Genomic DNA, 27,115 nt, shown 5'->3' on the forward strand with positions numbered 1-27,115 from the left:
CATTCGAAATCACTCTTGATGGATAAAAATTTTAAGGTCTGACCTTACAAAGAAATTGGCAAAACTATGGAGCAACGGAAGCTCGAAGACTCTATTGGAGCGTAAATTGGTACAGCCATATTTCGAACAGGGATTGGCATGACTTGGCATAGTTGAAAATACACACGCATCATGACCCAGCAGTGTCACGCCGAGGTATGTACCCTGGCCAGAAAGACGTGTAAGAATGTTCATAAAACATTGTTCTTAATGGCCCCAAAGTAGAAATGAGCTAAATGTCCGTAAACTGCAGGATGGATAAAGCAACTGAGGGATGTGTCACAGCAAAAAAATTAACCTACTTCAGCTAGAGCGAAGGCACGTCAACATGGATGAGTCTTCTAACGTTGAGCAAAAGAATACATACTATATACTTTAGGAGTACACAGTGAGTAGGAAGGGCCTGTGTGGCTGGGGACGGGTCGTGGTGCTGGCAGTACTGGTTGTCTTTACTTGATTTAATACCGTCTGTTAATCTGTACATGGGTTTATGTACTTCTGTATATGAATATTATATTTTACAATTTTAAAATGTTATGTAAAAAAGCAGACAAGCAGCTGGCTAATATAGAATGGACTGTCTGATATATACATGCAATTCTGGAAGCAGAGAAGATTTTTGAAAAGTACTTTTTTAATTAAAACTTTCCCCATACTTTATTTAAACAAAGGATTTTCTTTGATGGTTATGGACAGAGAAGTATTGTACTTATTCAGGTACTGGCCTGGATACAAAAATTCTGTAAAACATTTCCTATCCTTAAGGAGCTCACAACCTCATTGATTATATTAAGTACAAAGGAAGCAAATTAACAAGCATTACAACATGTAATTATGCCTAAATGAGCCAGAGGAGAGGTACTCTGGGGTCCAACTACCTATAGTCTCTTTGTGACCAATGTGAAAATACTGCATAAGATGGTAGCAGCAGAATTAAAATATAATCGCATTTGTAAACCAGGTGTGTTTTTTTTTTTGTTTTATCATTCTACATGTTTGAGAATAGCTAACATGCTTACCATGTGCCAGGCACTGTTCATGCATTTCCTTAATCCATCTCACAGTCCTTAGAGGACACGTGCTATTATTACTCCATCCTACAGACGAAGAAACTGAGGCGGAGAGGTCTGGTAACTTGCTAAATGTCACACCGCTAGTCGGTTTAAACAGTCAACATTTAAAAATCAGTCTTGCCTACTACATCCAGCAACAACCAATCGTAAAATACTCTGACAGGGTGGCCTCGCCGGAAGGCAGAAGAGCTCCGCCCCGCCCCTTGTTTCCCTTAAGCCGAATACCCCGCAAATCACAGGAAGTGATGCAACACCCACACTTCCCATGGCCCGCGCTCCGCGGTGGGCAGCCGTCCGAAGCCGAGGGCGGAACTGGCGGAAGTGACGTTAACAACGCGCGCCAGGAGTTCTGTAGGGTCGGGAACGGTCGCCGTAGCGGGCGCCTCGGCCGTTTGCGGCTTAACGTCGTTTTCGACGACTGTTAGTTGTCTCTGCAGTGACTCCAGGTAACAGCCCTTTGAGCTTTTCTCTGAGGTTTCGTGTAGAGGTGACCGCTGCAGCGGGGCCCGATGGTGGGAGGAGGCGCGGAATGGACGGGGACACCGCGCGGGGGCTGTTCCTCCCGCTCGTGCTGCCGCAGCTTCGGCCTGTACCGGCTGCCTATCCCACCGAGTGCCTTCCTCTGCCGTAGTTCGAAAGCGGCTTCCCATTGTACGAGCGTGTGGTGCAGGGTGCTGGGAGGGGCCTGAGACAGGACAGTCCCGCGCATCCAAGACGCGGAGTCTTTATGTCCTGCCATCCGTTAACTCCTCTCGATATTGAAAGGGAGATTCATCCTGGCCTGTGCCCACCTGTTTTGCTACCAGCAGTGGTGGTTTTATAATAAAGTTGCGCTTGAGACTTTTTAACGTTTTGTCAGAGGCCGGAGAGTTCAGGCACGGTAGAGCGTTAAGATACAAATACACACCACTTTCCTTACGAGGTCTCCCTCCCTAGGCCCTGGACTGTGTGGTTTTCTCGTTTAAAACTCCAGGTAGGCGTCTCTGAAAAGATTATGCTTGATTTACATATGCAGTCACTAGAAGGCTATGCAGAATTAATTGAGTCTTTTCCCTTATCAGTGATTATTTCCAAAAAATATCGAATTTGACCAAAACATGAGGAGATTCTGCAAACAACTCTCTTTTGTGAGGATACAGTAGTGCGGTAATAGTTGTGCGGTTTTAATGACACAGGGGAGGAAAGATGGTCAGTTCCATCACTGGGAGTGAGAGATGAGCTCTGAAAATGGTTACATGAGGCCTCAACCTAGTTCCACAGATTTATTCTCTAGACTTAGTTTGTAAAAAGGGGTCTGGAGCCACCAGTTTCTGGATAATCTGTAGCCATATTAATGAGTGGTTTAAATCCTGCCCTCATTAGCTCTTGCCTGAACCACAGCAGTGAGTCTTAAACCGAACTTCCAGCCTCCAGTTTTATCTATTGGAATTCATCCACACTCTTGCCAAAGTAGATCTACTCATGGTGCACTTCAGAATCTTGTCACTGCTCATATTGCTTATGTAATAATGACTTAGAATCCTGATAATGTGACCTCACTTATATTTGCTGTCTCATCCCCTGCAGGAACGTTCCATGCAGTCATGCTAAATTTGTTGCTTGCATACTGCGTGCTCTTTCAGTGTTTGTCTCTTTCTGCTTCATCTTTCTTCTGCCTGAAATGCTGAATGTAAATTCCTTCTCACCTTGCTAGACCCAAGTCATATGGTCCCTGCTTTATGAATATACTTTTCAAAACACTTGGCAGTTATATTGTCTTCTTTTGTGTAGCATGTATGCATTCATTCATGATCACATACTATATGCCAGGCCCTGTACTAAGTACAGAGATTACAAAGACATATATTGCTGATTTCTTCACTCAAGGGGCTTAGCATAGTGCATATCTGCTATTATAGCACTTAAGTTTTGCAGTGATTATTCACAAATCCTTCAAATTGAACTCTTTGATGCCAGGGATCAAATGCCTCTTCATTTTTACATTTGCAGCACTTCTGTTGTTGTAAGAGGATAACAGTGTCTGAAAGAGCATAATTTTCTTATATGTCTGATGTTTTCTGAAGCAGAGTTTTCTCTCTTTTTTTGGTCTGTTTTCCATTGATGAATATGTAGGATATATAGTCTTTGGGGTCCTTTGTCCTTTCAAAGTCACTATCAGATTCTTTCTGAGTGCTTATTTTGTACCAGTACATGCTTGAGTTACACGTGTGTCTTTGACATATAACTTGTAACTTTAAGATCTGTAAGTTCTGTGTGAGAATATCTTATTAGATGGTAATGTTTAAACTGAAATCTAATAATAATAGCTAACATTTATCCTGTGCTTACTGTGTGATAATTAGATGCTGTTCTTGAGGTGTTAATCAGTCCTGTTTGAATCGGTCAGTTCTCACAGCAATCCAGAGCACGGTAGGAGTCCATCTGAACTAAACAGTAAAAGGTAGTTCATCAGTCACTCGGTTCTTTTGACTAAAAGAAATTTCAAACGTGTAGCCAGTAAAGACATGATTTAAGGAAAGCCAGATACAGGCATAGTTTGTATTTATGTGTTCTGAAGAATTAAAGTTATTACATATATAAAAACATGATGTTTATTTTTATGTCTGTACGGCTTCTATCACAGTGTTTTATTTAAAGTAGTTGCTCAATAAATGAGCACACTAAAGTGTATTGGATCCAATTCAAAATTTATTAAACTTAATGCCCAAGACATTGTAGAGGATAGAATGCTGAATAGAATATTTTAAAACTTGAATTTAGCCTAATAGCGCTGTGTATACAATGCATAATAAATATTTCTACTCAGATATGACAGGTTCCTTAGGAATTTGTTTTCCCTGGGTGTTTTTCCCCAAAAGTTTTTAATGCTGATTATGTACTTTAATTTTTAACATTGTAAGACTATAAATTAAACACATAAAAAAACAATTTTTGTTCTGTTGGCAATTTTGCATGCAGTCACAGGAAATGTGGAAGGAATAAGATTTCAGCTTTGTAAGGTAAAAAGAAATATATTCCAAAGTAGTTTCGTTGGTTTTTTTCATTCTTTGTTTGTTTTTTGTTTAACCATGAAACTGGTTTATAAGACTGTATAGCTTACCTGTATTCTTACATTAAACTTCAAACTTTTTTCAAAGCAGCATCACTGTTTCTTGGTGTGCATGAAGATAACCCAGAGAGTTGAGGAAGTCGCTAAGAGTGTGCTGGGGATGCTCTAGGAAAAGACTGAATGCTGAGGTGATTCCCAGTCCAAAGGTTTTTGATTTGCCAAGAAGAAAGTGAACCTCATGGATCAGAACAACAGCCTCCCACCTTATGCCCAGGGCCTGGCCTCCCCTCAGGTAATACAACTGGAGGGAGGGTACACGTAGGACAGAATCTGCATTGTTAGAGACAGTGTAAAAGGGAAGCAAGGGAATTTAACCATCTGTTGTTGAAAATGGATTTATATTTTTTAAGCCTCCTTTATTTCATTGAGAAGTTCTATTAGGCTTTGAACAAACATGATAGTGTTTGATTTGGGGAGTTTGTTTGGAAGCTAAAATGTGTATTTGTAAAACTTAATCTTTTGATAAGCACTTATGAAAGTGGTCTGAGTGATTATAGGGTGTTTGATTTTGGAGATAACTCTAACCAAATTATCTTCTAGTTTTCATTTTTATGTTTAAGGTTCCAAATAACGTAGCTACTTTTAAATTTTTAAGTAACTGCTGTTGAAGTGTAGTTTACATACTTAAATAAAAACACTCTATTATTTTTAAGATTTAATTTTATTTATTTTTGGCTGCATTGGGTCTTCGTTGCTGCGCGCAGGCTTTCTCTAGTTGCGGCGAGCGGGGGCTACTCTTCGTTGTGGTGCGCGGGCTTCTTCTTGTGGTGGCTTCTCTTGTTGCAGAGCATGGGCTCTAGGTGTGTGGGCTTCAGTAGTTGTGGCACGTGGGCCCTAGAGCGCAGGTTCAGTAGTTGTGGCGCATGGGCTTTGCTACTCCACGGTGTGTAGGATCTTCCCAGACCAGGGATCGAACCCGTTTCCCCTGCATTGGCAGGTGGATTCTTATCCACTGTGCCACCAGGAAGTCAAAAAACACCCATTTTAAGTATGTGTTTTGATAAGTGTATGCACCTGTGAAGGTTATAGAACATTTCAGTCACCCTAAAAGTCCCTTCCTGCCCCTTTGCAGTCACTCCCCTAGCTCCAGGCAACTAATGATCTGCTTTCCAGAGTTAGAGATAGTTTTGCCTACTCTAGAATATCATGCAAATGGCACCATACCAGTGTATGCTTTTTTTGTGTCTGTCTTCTTTGTGTATCAGCAAGTTCCTTTTTATCACCAAGTAGCACTCTGTTGTATGGGTGTCCGACAGTTTGTCCATTTTCCAGTTGCTGACATTAGGGTTGTTTCCAGGTTGGGGCCGTTGTGAATAAAGGTGCTTTGCGTTTGTGTACATTTCTCCGTGTCGGCTATGTTTTTGTTTCTCTTGGGTGAGTACTCAGGAGTGGGATTGCTGGGTCATTGTGTACGTGCATGTTTAACTCTATAAGAAAGCATGTTCTGAGGCTCTGCCAGCGACACGTGAGAGTTCTAGTTGCTCCACGTGCTCACCGGCCCTTGGGTTTTTACTTCAGCCGTTCTAGAAGTACAAGCATTTTCCTCTGACTTATGATCTTGAACATCTTGTCAAGTGCTTATTAGCTATTTATAGATCTTCATTTGTAAAATGTCCTTCACATCTTTTGCCCATTCTTTATTGGTCTGTTTTTTCATCTTTTATTGAATTTTGATTGTTCTTTATGTAGTCTGGATATGAGTTCTTTCTCAGATATATGTATGGTAGATGTTTTCTCGTAGTCTGTGGCTTAATTTTTAATTTTCTTTTTTTTAAAAAAATATTTATTTTATTTTTTTGTCTGCATAGGGTCTTAGTTGTGCCACATGGGATCTTTCGTTGCAGCACGTGGGCTTCTCTCTACTTGTGGCACACGGACTTCTCTCTAATTGTGGTGCACAGGATGCAGAGCGCATGGGCTCTGTAGTTGCGGCACTCGGGCTCTCCAGTTGTGGCACATGGGCTTAGTTGCCCTGCAGCCTGTGGGATCTTAGTTCCCTGACCAGGGATCGAACTGGCGTCCCCTGTATTGCACGCCAGGTTCTTAACTCTTAACCACTGGACCACCAGGGAAGTCCCAAGTTTTAATTTTCTTAATGGTATCTTTCAAAGAGTAGAAGTTCTCGATTTTTTCTAAGTCTTAAAGCATTGTTATCCTCTAGAGGCTGAAGGGTTAAGGAGCTTCCTTAAATTCTCACGTGTTGTAAGTAGCAGAGTTGGATTTCACACCCAGGTCTGCTTCCACATCCTAAGCTCTTACCTACTGTGTTATGCTGAAGAAGAAAGTGATGTGTGTAAGAACAGCAAGTTCCTCCCATTACTGCTATATAACCCCCTTTGTACTCGGAAGGTGCCTGTCTTTGCAAATCTCACCTGCTGTTCTACCAGCCAAGTCCTACAGACACAAACACCAGCCAGCCTAACCCATTGTTCTCCTAACTTCCCACAGGGGGCCATGACTCCTGGAATCCCTATCTTTAGTCCGATGATGCCGTATGGCACAGGACTGACTCCACAGCCTATTCAGAGCACCAGCAGTCTGTCTATTTTGGAAGAACAGCAAAGGCAGCAGCAGCAACAGCAGCAGCAGCAGCAGCAACAGCAGCAGCAGCAGCAGCAGCAGGCGGCAGTGGCAGCCGTTCAGCAGTCGACCTCCCAGCAGGCGACCCAGGGGGCCTCCGGCCAGACACCACAGCTTTTCCACTCACAGACTCTTACGACCGCACCCTTGCCGGGCACCACTCCCCTGTATCCCTCCCCCATGACTCCCATGACCCCCATCACCCCTGCCACGCCAGCCTCGGAGAGCTCTGGGATTGTGCCGCAGCTGCAGTGAGTACTTGTTGTACGTCCTTTCCCTGCCCTGGAGGGGTCCCCTGGAACTGTGCTGCTGTTCTTTGTTCTCAGATGGATTGAGTTATTTGTGTGGCACTAATGGCGATCATGCATCAAAACTCGCTTTAAAAAGAAAAGGGAAGCTGTCTTAGTGAGTCAGTGCCCCCAGTAAAAGGCTCTCATAACATCTTCAGAAATTTAGTAGCTGTGCTTATATGTTTGGGCCAATGAAGTCCAATTTAGATTGCATTATTGTTATTGTAGACATTTCGCTGTAGCTGATTTACCAAATGAAGCTTTATGTAGTCTCCTTCCCGTGTGACATTTTTAGTTTTTGGGAAGATTAATTACTTAGTCACAGAATCATTATAGTTCATAGTGGTCCTTGTTTTCCTTCATTGATCATTGTAAGGGCTGCGTGTAAATTTTTGAAGAACTGTGCCCTTCCCACAAGCTGAGGATGGCTGTTCTTGTCCTAAATGTATTTTTCTATCTAATTGAACTAGGTCCTGTATGTAACAGAACTGGGGGGTAGGGGACGGGTAGGGAAAATTTCTCCTTCCTGAAAAACAAACAAATATTCTTAGATATCTGTCACCGAGAAGTATATAGCTTTTGCCTTTAGGAAGTTTATGGCCATATCAGGGGTTATTTGTAACAACTATGTTACCCAGTTTTCTTGTAAGTCATTCCTGATCATTTTTAGAACTAAGTAATGTTTAGCCGTGGATCCTGACTCTTATCCAGTGGCCTAAATCTTGCTTGGGTGTTTGTTTGATCTGACACAATTTTAAAAACAAAATAATTTTAATCTTAATGGTTTTAGAAAGATAAGCACTTGTTAGTTCACCTCTATAAACACCATACCCTATTGTCTTTTAACACTTAGCTGGCTCCTATGTGCATTTAAGTTTGCACCTTTGGTTTAAATCGTAAATTCTACCTAGTTCAGATGGGGTGTTTGTTTCTCGCCAACCCCGTAATATTTCTGGTATTCCACAAAGCGTCCCAGAAAATTCACAAGATTGTAGAAATTAAATAACATACTTGTATTTTCTTAATTTATTTTTGTTACGAACTTATTTATTTATTTTTATTTTTGGCTGCTTGTCGCTGCATGCGCACGCTTTCTCTAGTTGCGGCGAGCAGGGGCTACTCTTCGTTGTGGTGCACGGGCTCAGTAGTTGTGGCTCGTGGGCTCTAGAGTGCAGGCTCAGTAGTTGTGGTGCATGGGCTTAGCTGCTCCATGGCATGTGGGATCTTCCTGAACCAGGGCTCGAACCTGTGTCCCCTGCCTTGGCAGGTGGATTCTTAACCGCTGCGCCACCAGGGAAGTCCAAATAACACACTTTTAAACAGCCAATGGATTGAAGATCATAGGGGCAGTTAGAAAATACTTAGAGACAAATGAAAACAAAAATACAACATACTAAAACATATGGGATGCAGCAGATGTGGTGCTATGGGTGAAATTTATACCTACAAATGATCACATTAAAAAACAAGAGGGCTTCCCTGGTGGCACAGTGGTTGAGAATCTGCCTGCCAATGCAGGGGACACGGGTTCGAGCCCTGGTCTGGGAAGATCCCACATGCCGCGGAGCAGCTAGGCCCGTGAGCCACAATTACTGAGCCTGCGCGTCTGGAGCTTGTGCTGCACAACAAGAGAGGCCGCGACAGTGAGAGGCCCGCGCACCGCGATGAAGAGTGGCCCCCGCTCGCCGCAACAAGAGAAAGCCCACACACAGAAACGAAGACCCAACACAGCCAAAAAACAAACAAACAAACAAAAATATTTCAAATCAATAACTTAATGTTACAACTGAAAAAAGAACAAACTAACCCCAAAGCTAGCAGAAGGAAGGAAATAGTAAAGATTAGGGCAGAGATAAATGAAATAGAGAAAAGAGAAACAGTAGAGAAAATCAATGAAACAAAAGGTTGGTTCTTTGAAAAAAATCAACAAACGTTTAGTTAGACTAACAAAAAAAGGGAAGACTCAAATTACTAAAATCAGAAAAGGAGGTAGGGATGTTACTACCAATTCTACACAAATAAAATAGATTATAAGAAAGTTCTGTGAACTTGTGTATGTAAAATTAATTGGAAGGAAATAGGTGATGTAGAAATGAGAACATTGAGTTGATCAACCTAACTGGCATTACAATTGTGTATTAAAGAAGACACCCAACCTCTTTTCAACCTAATTATGAGCCATCAAGTTTTCAAAGGTATTGCATTTTGACAGTGCCAAAAAAAGACCCAGACGCAGCCATGAGCTGGAACAGTTGGAGATGTATTTGCAATCTGGGATCAGTATTCACAAGAGAGTGATGTTACAACTCATTTATAAGTTATTTATAAAATTATATAAGAATATTAAAAAATGAAAAGTGTTCATTGGACCCAGATAATAAATGGTGATGTTTGTTTTTCTTGACTTACTGAGGGTTAATCAGAGGAAAAAGCTGGTTTTCTTCCTTTGTCAAAGATAATTGAACTTTTGTTCTTCCAAAAGATACTTATTTTGAGAGAAGTGAGAAAGTCATACCTCACTTAGGAGCCATGTGTATACAGAGCAAGTTACCCCCACTTAAGCCTCAGCTTCTTCATCTGAAAATGGCAGTACTAATAGTTATTACTTCATAGTGCATTGTAAGTATTAAGTGAGATTGTCTTTGTAAAATGTTGGCATGGTGTTTGGTACTTGTTTAAACACTTAATAAATGTCAGCAATTTTTAAAAATTTTAATTAAAAAATTTAAGATAGTTTAAATTAAACTAATTTAATCTCATTAAATTTCATTAAATTAGTTATAATGAAAGAATACAATTTCTAAGTAATCATCTAACACTAACAGTAAATAATCATGTTTTCTTTTCTAATTTCTTACAGAAATATTGTATCCACAGTGAATCTTGGTTGTAAACTTGACCTGAAGACCATTGCACTTCGTGCCCGGAATGCTGAATATAATCCCAAGGTCAGAACAATTTTAATGTATTTCAGACTATAATAATACAGAATTTTCTTCCAAAGGTCTCTAGATCAAAAAGAATATGTTGTGTTTAAGTTTGTTGACACCAGCAAAACAAGGATTTAAAGCAAAATATGCAGCATTTTTATTGAATAGCTGCCAAGTAAGAGACTCTAGGAATACATCAGTCCACAAGATAAAGTTTGACATATCCATTGTGAGGGGATCATGTGAAGTTACAGAACAAAATATATAGTATGATCCCATTTATGTTTTGAAAACTATATAGAATAGAATGCCATGCTACCTGGAATTTACTTCAGAATAGTCCAGTTGGAGAATTGGGAAAGGGACATATGGATGAAACAAGATTAGCCAAATTTAATAATTGTTAAAGTTGGATAATAAGTACAAGAAGTTTATTATATTTTCTACCTTTGTATAACTGCCGATTTTTTTATAATAAAAAGATTAAGGGAAAAATACCTACAAGTTTTCTGATTTTAAGATAACAGCCTAGGGCTTCCCTGGTGGCGCAGTGGTTAAGCATCCCCCTGCCAGTGCAGGGGACCTGGGTTCAATCCCTGCTCTGGGAAGATCCCACATGCCGCGGAGCAACTAAGCCCGTGCACCACAGCTACTGAGCCTGCGCTCTAGAGCCCGTGAGCCACAACTACTGAGGCCCGCATGCCTAGAGCCCGTGCTCTGCAACAAGAGAAGCCACCGCAATGAGAAGCCCGCGCACCGCAATGAACAGTAGCGCCCGCTCGCCACAACTAGAGAAGGCCCGTGCACAGCAATGAAGACCCAACGCAGCCAAAAATAAATAAATAAATTTATTTTAAAAAAAAACAGCCTAATGCATATGGAAAGTCCATATGAATGTAGCATTATAAGAATTAATCTTTTGTCATAATTTTATTAAGTTGAATACATGATTTTACATAATTTTTTCTAATGAAATGATATTAGTTATCCAAGCAATAAAACCAGTAGAGGGAATTTAGGAAATGCAAAATAATTAGGCATTTCCTGGGACTTGTATAAACTAGAATATAATGCTAGCATTTTTACATGGTGGTAAAATCAGAGAGAAGACATATAGTAGTTTTTAAACTAAAATTGTGAAAGCAATCTAATTTGTCAAAGAGTGATCTTGATTAGAAATAATACGAATTTTTTCATGTGTAATTAGATAGCAGATATTAAAATTTCAGTTATTTTGAAACTAATATTTTGCTTTATATCATGTAACCTAGTCACTGAGGCCATTACATTTATATAAATGCCAATCCGCCAATTCAGTTTCTAAAAGTCTATTGGAAACGGGAGGTAACGTCACTATGCGTTGATATGCTTGTAATCTGATTTATTAATTCCTTCTGGAGGTGGAAAAGGTTTATCAGTAGATTTGCCTAAAAAAATTAATAAAACAAAATTTATAGTTAAAGAAAGATATTTTTGCAAATATTCCTTGTCTTTAGGTGTTGGGATATGTATGACAGAACACAGAGATCTTGGTCCAGCCGCCTTAGAGTCACAACTTGTGTGCTTGCTCCGTATGCAAAAGACGTGTGGCACATGGTGATGTAAGGGAGCCCTGTATGGAAACACATGACAGATATCTTGATAACTGTCTAAGTACCAGGTCCTTCTTACTATTTGGGGTGTTTTTTCTCATTGTCTAGTTCTCCTGACAGAAGTCAGCAGTCTGGCATGACATCATTAACTATTGTCTCTGGCTGTTTTAGCGGTTTGCTGCTGTAATCATGAGGATAAGAGAGCCCCGGACCACTGCACTGATATTCAGTTCTGGGAAGATGGTGTGCACAGGAGCCAAGAGGTGGGTTTAAAGGAGTTCATTGTCCTGGTCTGTATGTTATGAAAGAAATGGTTGTGTCATGGTTTCTAGGTGTTAGGCTAATACTTTAATAAAATGTTATTGTTGCTTTCTTATTAAAATAGTTGATTCTCATCACTTTTAGACAGCAGTAACTTCATTTTCTTAAAACCAGGCATTAGTTTAGGGTGTATGCTATCACCTTATTTCCATACAATTCAGCATGTATGCATGCCTCATTTTTGTCATTCATGACCCTGCACTTGAGAGTCTTTTGTCGACGATGATACTGCTATCATTATGCTTTTGTTACATGAGCCCTGCCCTGCTAAGTCATAGTTTTGTCCAAGAGATGACTTCTAGGAATGGATGAAGAAAGACTTGACATAAAAGAGGAATTAGTGTATGCATTCTTTGAGTATAAGTCTCATCATTATTTTCCTATCCAAATGAAGCTTGTTAGTTTTCATCTCAGTAGAAATTTGTGAGCTAAAATACAATAATATTAATGATAATGGTGATGATGATATTATGTTTCACACGTATAAAATCTAGGGCTGTTGGGACTTCTCTGGTAGCCCAGTGGCTTAAGACTCTGTGCTCCCAATGCAGGCGGCCTGGGTTCGATCCCTGGTCAGGGAATTAAGTCCCATACGTGGCAACTAAGAGTTTGCATGCCACAACTAAAGATTCCACATGCCGCAACTAAAGATCCCGTGTGCCGCAATGAAGATCCCGTGTGCTGCAACTAAGACCCGGCACAGCCAAATAAATAAATAACTATTTTTTAAAAAAAAATCTAGGGCTATCTAATTTGGTGAATTGAAGAGGGATTCATTTTGGTAGGCCTACGTTTTCTGTCAAGGACACAGGAATACTTTGTACATAAAACTGTTAATGTCTGTTGAGCTTTTCTTTATTGGAAGGGGTGATCAGTTTACACTTTATAAAATATCTTTCCTAATTTGGACTTTTTATAAGTTTTTCATCTAAATAATTATTTTAGCTGTCTTTGAGTATGAATATTTCACTTTTTCTTTCCCTAGTGAAGAACAGTCCAGACTAGCAGCAAGAAAATATGCCAGGGTTGTACAGAAGTTGGGTTTTCCAGCTAAGTTCTTGGACTTCAAGATTCAGAATATGGTGGGGAGCTGCGATGTGAAGTTCCCTATAAGGTTAGAAGGCCTTGTGCTTACCCACCAACAGTTCAGTAGGTGAGTCTGAAATGGATTGTGATTGCTTTTGGCAACAATTAATTTATAACCTATTTAAACATTGTTCATGATAAAACATGTGCAAACTAATTAGTATGTAAGAACAAATGATATAGGTATATTTAATGTTGAAGTTTCTTCCTTATGTCTTTGGTAACACCTATTATTCTCACCAGCCTCCTACTTCCCTGTCATTTCACTTAACGACACCCAGAAGTCCCCTTTACTGGGATGAAATTGATTCCCCTTCTGTATGTTTTATCATTTTATTGCTCACTAAATACATTTTAAATACATGAACAAAGTCCACAACCTCTTGTATCAGTTTTTTCCCCAGTTGTTTGAATCTTTTGTGCTAGTCAACATTTATTTTCCCTGCTACTTCCTGATGAAGAGTTACAAGGCAGGTGGTCCCTGCCCACCTCTCCAGCCTCTCTGCTCGTAGCACCCCCAAGGCTTATCATGCCCTTATTGCACCAGGGCCCTTGCACATCCCACTTTTATACCTGGCACACTCTTATTTCACTTTTCACCTAGGAAAGTCCCACTGGCATTTCACATATCAACCCTAGCATCTCTTCCTCAGAGAAGCCTATCTTGAATTTTCCACTAGGTTAAACAGAGTCACACATCCTAACTGTTTTCAGTCTCTCTAACTAAGAAAATGAGATTACTAGCATTAGAATAAAACATACCAATAGTGCATTTAGTCAGACAACATAGTCAGGGAAAGATTCAGTCTCCAACTAGTATCTTTTCTATCACTTTGGTTAAATTGCCTGAACAGAGTTAACAGCTAGAGATATTTCAGTTTAAGGAGATGAGATGTGAATGATTAGAAGATAAACTGTGACTGTCAGATCTTATAAATGAATGATTATTGGGCTCTTGTAAGTCGGTGTAAGCTTGTCCAGAATGAAACTTGATAAAGGTCAGAGACTATAGAACATATTTATAAAGCTCTTGTTCTTATGTCAGGAAATCCAGATTCATTAGAAATAGAGTTAGTTGGTCTTCAAGTGCCAGTTACAAAGTCGGCCTCACTTGAGCACTCTCTCCTGTGACGCTCCTCAAGAATTGGGCTTCACCTCCTCATTAGTTTGCTGCTTACCCAGTGTTTTCCCTTGTTCAGGTCCCCATTTTTTCTAAAGGCATGAGTAGCTGTTAATTTCTAAACTGTTTTTGCCATTTTCCTTCTAGTTATGAGCCAGAGTTATTTCCTGGTTTAATCTACAGAATGATCAAACCGAGAATTGTTCTCCTTATTTTTGTTTCTGGAAAAGTTGTATTAACAGGTAAGTTGCAACAGGAAGTAGTGTTCGAAGTTTGGAAAGTGTGAAGAATGGCATTTTCTCAGTGCTAAGAAGTAATATCACAGTGTCGGGACAGTTGACTAGTGACTTGTAAAGAAGCTTTGCCCCTTTTTTGTCTTCCCCTGACCCTAACACTCTGATGGGGAACACACCCACCAGAGGGAGTGAGCCGAGGGAAGTCAGAGCACAGCCCTGCTGGTTCTTCAGCTGAAGCATGACCTTGGTGGGGAAGGGGGAGGTGGGCATTACAGCATAACAGATGGCGTTTTAAGTTGGGTACCATTGTCTAAAACTTTGGGGTTCATCACCATTATCATTTTGTGACAACAAAGGAAGATTCAAAAGAGCTTGTTTGAAGACAGCGATTGGGAGAATAAGATTCAGCCACTCTCACTGCTGCCCTGCTGGGTTCTGACACAGTCCAGAGACCAACACCAGTCACATGGGCAGACTGTGGGGAAGGAGGCTGGAGTCACCTGGGGCGCTGCTTTTGTAATTTTTTTAAAAAGCCAACTTAAAAAAATACCACCTTAAAAACAGAAATACGATTATGACAAGGGTCCATCGTTAATGTTTTAATGCATCTGTCTTACTAGGTGTGGAGAGAATTGTGCTTGTGGTTTTATGTTAAGAAATGCCGTTTCACACTCTTCTCTACTCCAAATTGTCTTCATAGGTGCTAAAGTCAGAGCAGAAATTTATGAAGCCTTTGAGAACATCTACCCTATTCTAAAGGGGTTCAGGAAGACAACGTAATGGCTGTCATGTACTCCTGCCTCCCCCACCCACTTGTTTTTTTTAAAACAAATCAGTTCTGGTACATTTAGTGGTGTTGTGGACGGCCCCATGTGATGAGAGGATGGATGTCTGGTTGTAGGTTGCAGCACGAGGTGAAGCTCCCCTGCATGTGTACCCCATAGGGATGCCAGGAAGGGGGCGTTATTTCTGCACAGAGAACACCGAAGTGTTACTGTAAGTTGCTCGAACTGTGCTGCTATTTGGGCAGCGCTGCCCGTTTATTTATATTTAGATTTTAAACACTTACTGCTGTTGACAAGTTGGTTTAAGGGACAAAACTTTAAGTGTTAAAGCCACCTCAACAATCGATTGGACTTTATTTTGTTTAATTTCTTCCCCATAAACCACAGTTTTTATATTTCTACCAGAAAAGTAAAAATCTTTTTAAAAAGTGTTGTTTTCTAATTTGTAACTCCTATGGGTTATTTTTGTGCCACATTCCGCCTTTCCAGTATTGCAGGACAGGATAGAAATGTATTAATGAAAACAAATGGCTGTACATATTTTTCTTCCTTCAGAGTACTCTGTACAATAAATGCTGTTTATAAAAGTGTTAGATTGATGTTATAAATGAAACTTTGTAAGATTCATGTGATCATACTGTTTAAAAAGTCGTATTTTAGATATAATGCCTGGAACCATTTCAGTGTGTTTGCTTGCTTGCTTGCTTGTTGTTTGTTTCAATCAACATTTCATTGTATGTTGCAGTGAAAATGGAAGAATTGTCTGAAAATTTTAAGTTGCTCAAATACATGTTTATTACGTCCCATACGTTGAGCACCTCCCGTTTCCCAGATATGTTGCCTTCTCACAAAAGCTGTAGCTAGGTTTTGTTCCTCTTTCACAAGTAGGGTAAGGTAGGCCCCAGCTGAGGGTCTGCCCAAGGTTACAGAGCCCGTTAAGTGGCAAACACGGGCTCTAAGCCAAAGGCCTTCAGTGTTAGAGCTGGGGTCGTCCACTGACTGGTGAGGTGTGTTTTTCTCATGAATATCAGGTGAGCACGTGTAAGTTCTTGGGGTTCGTTGTTCGGGTGTGTGTTTTTCTTTTTAATTGTAAAAATATTTTTTCAGAAACCAGAAAGTTTCTTCCTTCCTCTCCCTTCTGTCTGTTTCCCCAGGTTAACTACCAGATTGGTGGGTACCTCCCCAGCCCTCTTCTGTTCAGGTTTTTTTCTTTTGGGGGTGCTTTTGTTATCATATTGAAAAAATAGTAAAGCATATGTTTGATTTTATAGCTTCCTTTTTTTTTTTTTTTTTTTTGCGGTACGCGGGCCTCTCCCTGTTGTGGCCTCTCCCGTTGCGGAGCACAGGCTCCGGACGTGCAGGCTCAGCGGCCATGGCTCACGGGCCCAGCCGCTCCGCAGCATGTGGCATCTTCCCGGACTGGGGCACGAACCCGTGTTCCCTGCATCAGCAGGCGGACCCCCAACCACTGCGCCACCAGGGAAGCCCCTATAGCTTCCTTTTTTTAGTCACTATATCATACACATTTTTCCATGACAAACATACTGCCATGAAATGGAATCTGATGGTGCCACATGATGTAATCTGATGGTGTAATCTGATGGTTACACAAGTTTATATATTTAACCATTTCCGTAATTATGGTCATTTACGTTACCTGTAGTGTTTTACTATTATAAACAGGTGCTGCAGGGAACATCCTTTTATGTGTATTTGTGGATAAGTACAGGTATCTTTGTAGTAACATGCCTAGAAGAGGAGTCACTGTATTAAGAGCATTTATACATTCTAGGTTTTGATAGATCCATACCAGGTTACAGTCCAGAGAGAACATGGTGTATGAGGTGCCCTTTTCTTGCATTTTCCAGTCATCAGTGATGTCAGTAATGTATGGATGAATTGGAAAGACATCAGTCCAGTATAATCTCCTTCTATTCAAGAAAGAATTGTTTCCCCACGTGTGAGTCTTCCTTTAGGTTCTTCAGTAAAGTTTCGTAATTTTTTTCATATAGGGCTTTACATTACATAAAAGTTAATTCCTAAGTATTTTAGTTTGTTATTAATGGCATTTTTCATAAGACTTTAAAATTATTGCTGATAGATTTATTTCCAGTCACTTTACTGAATTCTTCTTACTCCTTATGCACCAGTCCAGCCACACCACCCACCCAAATAACCATTATTATCCTTTTACAGTAATTACCTAAACACCAATATAGGTTAGTCTTCCATTTTAATAAATTGATGTTTTTATGTCTGCTTTATTCCTTAAGTTCCCCTGCCATCTCATTTAAGGAAATTTATAGGCTGTTTGGCTAGTAGTTTCTTACAGTCTGTCTTGCTATTTGCAAACTCAGGATGGTGCAGCCAGCATGTCCCTCTGTTCTCTGCATTTCCTGCCGGTGGGTGACTGCATCTAAAGGCTTGATCCCTTTGTAAAGACTGTAAGTAGTGTTTGTTAGGGATTTAATGTCTGATTGGCGTCTTCTGATTGATCCACTAATTCATTAGTGGGTTGCAAAAGATAAAATTCTAATTATTTTTTTCATGATTTGTTAGAATACTTTTTTATATAGTTATATACTTCTTTCACATAGCAGGATAAATGCTTGCTTCTTTCCCTTTAAAAGTTTTCAAGATAAAATACCTCATGAGTTCGTACTAATATATCCAATCCAGATTCAGACTACAGGGTTTTTATTTGATCAGTTCTGTATTATTTTACGCTGAGAACCCTTAAATTTTAAAGACACGTGGGATGATGAGTTGTTAGAATAACAGAACACTACCACTAATATGAATATCAAAAGCACTGAAACATTTTTTCTTTGCTGTGATCTCTGAATTGTCAAAGGATGATGAGACCCGCATTCAGTGTATCAGAAAAGGACAGGTGAATGCACTGCTCTCTACAGTAGGGTGAGCTGCCTGGTCAGGCAGTATCTGGGCCAAGCAGAGGTTTGGGGGACAGCATGCATGGGTTGGCAGTAGTGATTGATGTCCTCCGCAGGAGCAGCTGCTGGGTGAGATGTGTCGGTCATTTCATGTTTGGCATGAAGGTTTTTAAACGTCTTGACATATCTAGAGGCAACTGAGTTGCTTTTTTTATTTATCTAAATTTTCTTATTTTTGTTTTAGTTATTTTCAACTAGTTGCTTTTTTTGGACATGGTTGCCAAGTCAGTGCTGGAAGTCTGTCTCCAAATGGAAATGCCCGGTGAACTTGCTGTCATCTCCAGACCTTGGCAGGGATACACACCTAAAGGATAGCTTGGTGGGTTACCAACATGCCTGCAAGAATGTCTACATAATCTGGGGATCTCTCCAAATAGACAGACCCTAAACAATTTGCTTAAAAAGTCCTTCGCAGTCAGGATGCTGTCCTACTGGGGCAAACTTCTGATTTATAGTTTGGGCTATGAAGGCCCCACTAGTCCAGTATTTTATTTATCTTTATATAAATTACATACATATCCACACACACGTGATATGGACTAAAAGGCCAGGATTTCCTAATAAAAAACTATAGTGAAATAGCCAAGTCAGTGATATTAGCAAGTGATATTACCTCCAAAAAGATGTGTTTATGGTGGCAGTGCATTTCAGGGTTAGCAGGGATGTTACCAGAACTAGCTGCTGGTCTTCACGCAGTGATCAACAGCAATGTCTCTAAGTTTGCCTTAGCAGCAGTGAAGCCTGCCCAGCACTAAGAGAATTGGGAATTATCACAAGTATAAATCACCTGGGGCTGGAGGGAGCCTTAGCATGGTTGATGGCATTGATTTAGGAACTGCTTGTGTAAACAGAGGCATCGGAAACAATATCCCTCACTTGAAAACTACCTCAGAGCCTTCCCTCAGGCTGACCCAGGGAAATTCCAGTGGCTGATTCCCTGTCCTTATTTGGGTTTACTTGCCATGTGGACAGTGCTGTGAGATGGGGAGATGGAAAGAGAAGACCTTTCAGTCTCTGGTCTATAAGCAGTGCCACTGGCTGACCAAAGTCAGTTTTGAAGTAGAGCTTCTCTTTGAACTCAGGAAGTCTCCTGGGGTTTTACCCAAATATTTTTCTCCTTGTTTTAACTTTGCAAATTTTAGGGGAGAAATGCTCTGAGTGATGGTTTGACTTAATTAGGCACATAACCCATTTTTATTATAGAAAGAAATATACATATAAGTAAAAAGATCATGTCACTTAGTCCCACTGTTCAGTTAACCAGTTCACACCTAGTGCATTTCATTCCAGATATTTTTGGTGTACATACATGTGTATAAATATTTTTACAAAAATAGCATACTATGAATACCATCTACAATGGTACCTTGGCATCTTTATCTTACTTGATGTGCATATAAGTCTGTATCATTAAGACTGTGTAGCCTCCTGCTGGACAGATACACAACACCTAAAACAACATCTTTGTGTATCTCTGGTATAATTATTTCCTTAGGATAAAGTCCTAGAAATGGAATTGGAAGGTCTAAGAGATGATGAATATTTTGAGGCTTCACACAGTTGTCTTTAGGCGGTATCTGTTATATCTTGCTTCCAAACAAATTCCTCTGTGTAGCCAGTGCCCAGGCCACAGCTTTCAGCACAGGTGAAGACGGCCAGGACGCCCCAGTCGACACTCCTGCCCAGTCTGTCGGCCTTCAGGTAGTTGAGCAGATGAGGCATGACCTGGGAAAAGGATGGCACAGTCAGAGCGCTCCTTGGCGGTGATGAGCACAGTCTGCTTTCAACAGACCAGACCTTCCTGGGGATCCTGGTCTCTCCATCTCCACAGCAAGATTACAGACATTAATGGTGTTAACATACTTAACAATCTAAAAATACTTTGCAACTATGTTTCTTTAAAGTCCCTCTCTATTTGGTGTCTGTCTTTTTCGTTTAAGAAAGAAGTTCCTAAGTATAATAAGATCAGCTGATCTATTTGACCTGGCTGTTAACCTAATTATTTTTTTATTAATAATATGCCACAAAATAGGGATGAGGCTTCTCTTTGGGCAACTCTTATTTTGGGTTATTTACAACCTGAATAGCAGATGCTGTTCCTATGACTCTGAAGAAACACTAACCTAGTAGAATACAAAAAGGAAATCTATTGATGTATTTGTATAGACTAGAAATGGGTCTTAGGAGTCAGTGGTCTCATGGGAAAGAGTAAGAGCCAGCACTGCCACTACTGTTATCAAATTGCTTTATATAACCACCGTCAGCTCATCTTGGGCGTCAGTCAGAGCTCTGGCAGTAAGAACCAATTAGTTTTGGATCAGTCCACAAAAATCCTTTTTTTATCCTAAGAAACAAATATCACTTTATAAGATTAGTGAATCCACAATTCAGGAGCATTTCCGCCCAACCCAAACGGATTTTGATGCTAACAACTTCTTGCGGGGGCGGGGGGGGGGGGGTTTACCTTAATGATTACATTAATTTGTTCTCCTAACAAATCTACAAACCAAGACTAAACAGAGTAAGCGTTCTGAAACACTCTCACAAAGGAGAGTCAAATATTGTAAAAAAGGTATATTATTTTAAATTATAAAGGTAACAATAGAGGCACTAAAATAATATTGACCCTAACCACACTGGGAAGTGGGCGATGGTCTAGATGGTGTGAGTGACTACATTTAAATCCTCACTACTGCAGAAGTCAGTCAACAGATGTCTAAAAAACTAGTAAACTGATAAATCTCAGAAAAAGCATGCTATTTAAAGATAGAAATAACTACCAGATAACCAGTAAAAGATAATTCCCTCCTTGTAACAAGCCCTAAGGTGGGGGAGGAAACTACTGATTTTCATTATAGGGAACCTTCCATAACACCATAGGGACCCATATACATATGTTACTTTGGCAAAGTTTTTTAATGCTTAAAATTATAAATCAGTACTAAAATAGTACTAAATAAGATTTAGTACTAAAATAAGTACTAAAATAGTACTTATTTAAGGTCATACCTGGAATTCAAATATTCTCTTGGCACCACAGGGGCAATCTGGAATATCCTTTTCTTGAGGGATATTTTCACCAGAGATCCAGATGGGGGCAATCCCTCTGCCGTATCTGAGAATCTAAAATCAATAAGGATCAGTTTAAATCACCAACATCTCATGTGATCTGAGGATCATCTAGAGAAGCTTTGTACGTACTCTTACGATTGATGAAACGCTCATCTGAAAACCACTTTACTGTCTGTCCCCCTGCGCCCCTCCACTGGGCACAATTAAGACCGTTCTGTGTCATCAAAGGCAGCGGTGCCCAACCTTTTTGGCACCAGGGACTGGTTTTGTCTCGTGGAAGACAATTTTTGCACGGACAGGGAGGGGGAAGGGGGTGGTTCTGGCGTGAATGCGAGCGATGGGGAGTGGCAGCTGAAGCTTCACGGTACCGGTCCTTGGCCCAAGGTTTGGGGCCCCTGATCAAAGGGACTGTTTCAGCTTATCTGATTCAGGATATCCAAATTATTTTTCTTAGATGTCAATATGGTTAGAATCTGAATCCTATGACTATTTTGTGAAGAGACTAACAATAATCCTATTTCCCCATCACCAGGTTGTCAACCTAACATGCAGCCCAGGGTCTGTGCTTACCTTCACACAGATATAAGGAAACTTAGTTAACAATTTTTAAAGGAACAAATACCAAGTGAGCCACAGTGTTTAAATAAAACAGAAGTAAATTTTGTTATAACATCTTATATAACAAATGAGTGACTTTACTCGATATTTCTTGTTAAAAGCATATGCGTTGCTAAAAACTACCTTCTCAGTATTTAGGACCTAGACCTACTCTTCCTATAAGCTCCTGGATGTTTATTTGCTCTAGCGACTGACTTATGGGAATTTAGCTGTCTTCTTTAGTGATTTATGTTTATGGTAAGGGAAGTTAAGGGGAATAAAGTTAATGGAAGAAAAGAGGCAAAGGGAAACATTTGCTGAATACTTACTGTGAGTCTACAATCTACCTTAATCCTCAAAACCACTCTTTTTTTTTTCCCCCACACTGTAGATACAATTACATCAGAAGGTCAATATGTAATTCAAGAAGCCAGAATTCTTCATAACAGCAAAACCCATTATTCTTTTCACAAAACCACAGTGGTCTTTGTGCTAAAGTTGCAGGTTGGTTTCTTAGTTCCCCAACCAGGGATCAAACCTGGGCCCCCAGCGATGGATACCCCTAAACCACCACCTGAAAAGAACAGAAGGAGCTGTATATGAATTCTATTTTACCTGTTCTGGTTCAAAGGATATTTTGGTTTTAAACTTCTGGAAAATTCTATCTTCCCTAGATTCATGTTTTGCCATGGAATCCAGTTCTTCCTCAGGTGCTTCACCTAAAAAATTATCAACATAACTATTATGCAACAGGAATAATCTCCATGTCTGGACAATAAACACATGCTGAGGGAAGCCAGTTTTAAACAACCAACTTAGTGTTAAATCCGACAGTGAAGGCCAGATGTTTCCACAGGCTTTCCTATTTTAATTCATTAATGTTTGTGCTTTAAGACCATCTGACTTTGCAGGTACTCCATGAAGCATTATTACTATGCCGGCTCCTAGTAAGAGCTTCTCTTTAAAACTCCAAATTAAAAGAACAGACCCCAAGTCCCAGTCTGAGGACTGCTGTGCCCAGCACACAAAAGGGCACCCAAAAAATATGAGCCCTGCTTATCACTAGTGTCCTTCACCCATCTGGACTCTTACTTCCAATCTCTTCATGTTTCATCTCTCCTTTCCCTTACACTCATTCAGTCATCACATGCCCTAACCCTACCAGCTCACTCCTTCACACTCACCTCTGGAATCTCAGCTACCTGAAACACCGCCATCCCCAACAGGATCGAGTCTTTGTAACTCAGAAGATATTTCTGATACCCTGAAAGTGAACTGTAAGCCAGTAAGCTGACATTCTAATCCAAAATTTAATTTAGATTCTGAAATCTAAATTTTGAGCTCAAGTTTTGGAGTCAGTAAGACGTGAGCTCAAACTTCAGTTCTAGAACTTAACAACTTTAGTCAGTTATACGACCAAGCAAGTTATACCCAGAACCTCAAATTCCTCACTGCAAAATGGGGCAGAGTTTCTAACATATTGTTCTGATGTCAAGACTTTAGTAAGATCATGCACAAAAGGCCCGTGGTACAGAGTAAGTGTTGGATAAATTTTGGCTACGGCTCAGTCTCAGCACAGGCACTGCTCCAGAGTATGATAACCTTGAGGTAACTGATGAAATCAAGTATCTGAAACTTGCCAGATAAAAGGGCCCCCTGCTGCCCACCAAACACTGCTAGGCACTCTCATGTCCACCATCTCAATCAGAGAAACAAATCCTGGAGCCAGATAAACTTCCCAAGTTTCCAGCATCCTGTGCAGCCCCACCCAGCTGACCACCCGGATACTTCCTCTGACACCTTTACAGGAACCAGAACGCTCCTGTATATGCCAAGGAGGGAAGTACAGAAAGGATATCTTCAAATGAGGCAATATTTGAAAAGTATAGGTTGCAGCCTCCCAAGTGAGTTGCCTTTTCCTATCAGTGCTTCTCTTCTTGGCATCTTGAGCCCTTCCTTTCAAGCATTATATTTAATCACTTAATGAAAGAGTTTTTTTATTCTTTTTTTTTTTAACATTTCTATTGCTTATTACTTTATTGGCCCCATGTCTGAGGGAGTAGAGACAGTGTGGATCAATGGCATGCACTGTCCAGTTTAGATACAGCATGGTTTCATTTCACTGGACACTCAATACAGGGAGTTCTCTCCCACCTGTTATTGGAAATTTTCTATCAGACTCCTTCATCAGTGAATTCTTCCCCAAAGCACACTCTCTAACACTACTACCCACCAACAAACATAGCATCCCTTTCCCTAGGTGCTTTTAAACATCTGGCACTGAATCTTCTCATATGTTAGTTAAACAGAAAAACGTTTTTTGTCTTAGCAATGATCTAAGACGGGTGTCTCCAAACTGGTTCTCTAATCCCTAGGTCTCCATGGCAGGCCGTCAGTGTCCCCTGAAATGGGTGACAACATGTCCCTTGAGGCTGGAATGTTGGGACACTTGACCCTCTACTTTCTCTCTGCTTCAACTAGATCCACTATTCTTCTCCCCACCTTTTTCCTTTTTTTTCTTATACATATATCCCCTCCCCTTTTATAGATTTCCTTCCTATTTAGTTCACCACAGAGCACTGAGTAGAGTTCCCTATGCTATACAGTAGGTTCTCATTAGTTATCTATTTTATACATAGTAGTGTATATTTAATGAATGAGTTTTGAAACTGATTCCTTACCCATGCTACCTATAATCTCTGATTCATCATCTTTTCCCACAACTTCAGGCATAATCTCATCTTCTGTTTCTATTACAATTTCAAATTCTGGAAAAAGGAAGCTGTGGTCTGGAACTGTACTGTCCAAATCACCTGAAACAAAGTAAGGTAACTAGCATCATTAGTAATCATTTAGTTTGGAAGGTCAAATAATTTCCTATATCTGAAGTGTATTCCATGTCAAAACAGTTTTCCCTAGTAATTAACATATGTAGCTCCAGCATTTTAGATTATGGCTCATAAATTAAATGACTATACTAAAGCTAGGCTGGGACGTGAGTGGGCAAGACCTCACAGTTCCTTCTTCATAAAGGTGTTTATGTCACTAGTTAATCAAAGCTTTAAAAAGTATTACACCTTTTGTAATGTTAACGTTTATCCTCAAAATGAAAGATTTGGCCTGACAGACACTATGAAACTGAGCTCAGATTTAAAAATAAAAACAGAATTGACTGACCTTCTTGTGTACAAGCCTGCTTATGTCCCAATCTCCAGTCCAGAGTCTGATGCTCCTTGCTGCAGTAATGTGCCTTGTGACATCGGGAGCATGTTTTGGGGCCTAAACAGCCACAAACTCTGCACAGATGAGCACCGGACTCGAGCTGGAGGCACACGGATTCTCCTGTCTCTGGCGGAGGATCCTCAGAAGGTGGCTCATAGGCATAGAAGTCATTTCTCCTAGGCAACTGATTTCTAAAAACTAAGGAGAGAGAAGGAGAAACGTTACACATGTTTTAAATAAAACAACATAGCAATTCAAATATTTGAGCCTTCACTCCACACAGGACTGAAAAAACAGTCATTTTTTAAAAAGAAAAATAGAAAGTTTTTGCTTTCAAAAAGCTTATTTGCTGGAAAGGAAGAAAAAATAAGAGTGAAAACGAGAAACTTTTTAAAGTCCATACAACTAAGTAGGCTCTTTGAGCTTGTTCAAATTAGTAACAAAAGTAACATTAAGTCAGACTACATACATATGAGCAACGTGTTGGAACCCAGGTTTCCGAAAAATTACAGGTTCTATTATCTGAACACCCACTACCGACTGATTAACAAAAAGCTGGGGTCGAAGAAGGCGCGAGCCCTTGGAACTCACCCCCACCCCCGGAAACGCTCGCGGGGTACAGGGGAGAGGCCCGCGGCGGGGTCGCAGAGGAGGCTGCACGGTCCCTGGGCCCTGACCACGAGCAAGGCAGCGCACGCGCGACCGGGGCCGCAGGCCGCTCACCGCGCACGCTCTACCCGGGCCCCGGGCCGCTCACCGCGTAGGCCGGCGCAGCACGGTGGCGTTCGGCAGCAGAAAAGGAAGAGACCGCGGTGGAAGGCGTCGGCGCGGCCCGGAAGCGGCGCGTACAACTGCAGCAGGAAGGCCAGTGGGCGGCCGCACAGCGCGCAGGCCAGCCCCGCGGGCCCCGGCAGCCCGGCTGCGCCGAGCCACGCCGGCCGGCCGCCCACCTTACTGGGGAACTGCTCGCTGCGCAGCCGCCACGCCGGCGCCGCCTCCACAAAACCCAGCTCAGCCAGCCCGACGCTCCCGGATGCCATGGGTGCAGGAATCAGGGCCCTCGAACTGCCTCCCCGCCGCCGACAGCGGAAGTCGGCGTGGAAGCGCGGAGGACGGCCGGCCAGAAGCAATTGGACGGCAGTGGAGAGGGGGCGGGGCCATGGGGAGGCGTGGCGTGGGCCGGCTTCGTTGTCCCTGACTTACGATTGGTTGCTGGGGCAGGGGCGCGAAGCCGGTTGAGTCCCCGGGGGTCACGTGGAGGTCTTGGAGGGCGTTTAGGTGAGCTAAGTGCAGCGGAGCGCGGGCTCTCTGACTTCCTGACGGCCTGGGCACGTCCTGCAGACGCTGTTGAACGCTCTAGGTCTGGGAGCACATATCCGCTCACCTAGGGGCGGATGACCCCAGTCGCCTCCTGAGCCCTGGAGGCGGGGCTGTAGGGTGGCGGGGAGAGGCAGGGTGGAGATGCTGAAAGATTCAGAAATGTCATTCGCCCAGTTGATCCAGGAAAGGGACGGAGGGTGGCGTGAAGGGTGCAGTTAGGGAGAGGGTTTAGGATGGTGGGGAAGGGATAAGCTTAGGGGTTAGGGCCTAGAGTTAAGGGTTAGGAGTTAGGTTTGGGTTTAGGGATTGGGCCAAGGGCTAAGAGTTGGGGGTTAGTCTTGTATAAATTAATAAGCAGAAACCTCAATTAAATAGGACGGGGAGACCAGAACGGAGAGCTCTCATGCGTTACCGCAATTGCGGAGACCCACAGTGAGAAGAAAGACTGTCATTTCCTGGCCTCAGGAAAGGACTGAGCCAGGACTCAAGGACTCAGCCAATAAAAAGTTGTGTACTGTTTGCTATAGCCTGTCCAGGGTCCTCTTCCTTCCCTTGACTCATGGGGATGCTCATGTGCCTTGCTGTGGTTGCAGACCTCCAAGTTGTGATTTTCTCCCGATCCTGAGAATAAACCCATATTTGCTGGAGAAATATCTGGCTGTTTGTTTCAGGTCAACACCAGGAAAACTAACTCAGGAAATGACCTAATCTCCCTTATATACCATCTTCAGTTAAAAAACAAAAGGTGTTGGGAGAGGGGGGAAGCCAGTTAAAGGAGGTCATCAGGCA

At 41.4% G+C, this 27,115-nt stretch overlaps 2 protein-coding genes across 10 annotated transcripts; one reads left to right on the forward strand and one right to left on the reverse strand.

The window, feature by feature from the left end:
* Positions 1 to 41: 41 nt before the first annotated feature.
* On the forward strand, positions 42 to 15,748 carry TBP (TATA-box binding protein). 7 transcript variants are annotated; one of them, XM_089922277.1, is made up of 9 exons: positions 1,428 to 1,558; positions 3,455 to 3,552; positions 4,250 to 4,453; positions 6,670 to 7,052; positions 9,952 to 10,039; positions 11,785 to 11,876; positions 12,920 to 13,087; positions 14,288 to 14,382; positions 15,077 to 15,748. In XM_089922277.1, exons 3-9 carry the CDS (start codon positions 4,400 to 4,402, stop codon positions 15,154 to 15,156), a joined length of 960 nt encoding a protein of 319 aa, XP_089778403.1. In that variant the 5' UTR covers positions 1,428 to 1,558; positions 3,455 to 3,552; positions 4,250 to 4,399; the 3' UTR covers positions 15,157 to 15,748. The 7 variants fall into 7 exon arrangements, with proteins under 7 accessions (XP_022417260.1, XP_089778403.1, XP_089778402.1 ...); XM_089922276.1 differs by having other exon boundaries at positions 4,253 to 4,453; XM_089922278.1 differs by having other exon boundaries at positions 3,455 to 3,521; positions 4,253 to 4,453.
* Positions 15,749 to 18,737: 2,989 nt separating this feature from the next.
* PDCD2 (programmed cell death 2) lies at positions 18,738 to 26,077 on the reverse strand. Of its 3 annotated transcripts, none has more exons than XM_030760293.2 (6): positions 25,962 to 26,077; positions 24,962 to 25,204; positions 24,466 to 24,597; positions 22,400 to 22,503; positions 21,125 to 21,238; positions 18,738 to 19,840 (listed from the first exon to the last, which is right to left on the reverse strand). In XM_030760293.2, exons 1-6 carry the CDS (start codon positions 26,044 to 26,046, stop codon positions 19,682 to 19,684), a joined length of 837 nt encoding a protein of 278 aa, XP_030616153.2. In that variant the 5' UTR covers positions 26,047 to 26,077; the 3' UTR covers positions 18,738 to 19,681. The 3 variants fall into 3 exon arrangements, with proteins under 3 accessions (XP_030616153.2, XP_022417309.2, XP_022417301.2); XM_022561593.2 differs by having other exon boundaries at positions 18,741 to 19,840; positions 25,764 to 26,075; XM_022561601.2 differs by lacking the exon at positions 24,466 to 24,597 and having other exon boundaries at positions 18,739 to 19,840; positions 25,764 to 26,075.
* Between the last annotated feature and the right edge of the window lie 1,038 nt (positions 26,078 to 27,115).

This window comes from Delphinapterus leucas, chromosome 12, assembly GCF_059928025.1.
Source record: "Delphinapterus leucas isolate spDelLeu-1000000601 "Yukka" chromosome 12, BTC_Dleu_Yukka2, whole genome shotgun sequence".
Classification (NCBI taxonomy): Eukaryota; Metazoa; Chordata; class Mammalia; order Artiodactyla; family Monodontidae; genus Delphinapterus; species Delphinapterus leucas.

Bases quoted from the DNA above. Each gene is read 5' to 3' on its own strand.
- TBP (XM_022561552.3), top strand. From the start codon at position 4,400: ATGGATCAGAACAACAGCCTCCCACCTTATGCCCAGGGCCTGGCCTCC. The intron at 4,454-6,669 runs GTAATACAACTG...AACTTCCCACAG, and splicing joins AGGGCCTGGCCTCCCCTCAG to GGGGCCATGACTCCTGGAAT. The intron at 11,877-12,919 runs GTGGGTTTAAAG...TTCTTTCCCTAG, and splicing joins GTGTGCACAGGAGCCAAGAG to TGAAGAACAGTCCAGACTAG.
- PDCD2 (XM_022561593.2), bottom strand. From the start codon at position 26,046: ATGGCATCCGGGAGCGTCGGGCTGGCTGAGCTGGGTTTTGTGGAGGCG. The intron at 25,205-25,763 runs GTGAGCGGCCCG...CTCTCTCCTTAG, and splicing joins GTGCTGCGCCGGCCTACGCG to TTTTTAGAAATCAGTTGCCT. The intron at 24,598-24,961 runs GTCAGTCAATTC...ACTTTGTTTCAG, and splicing joins GCAGGCTTGTACACAAGAAG to GTGATTTGGACAGTACAGTT.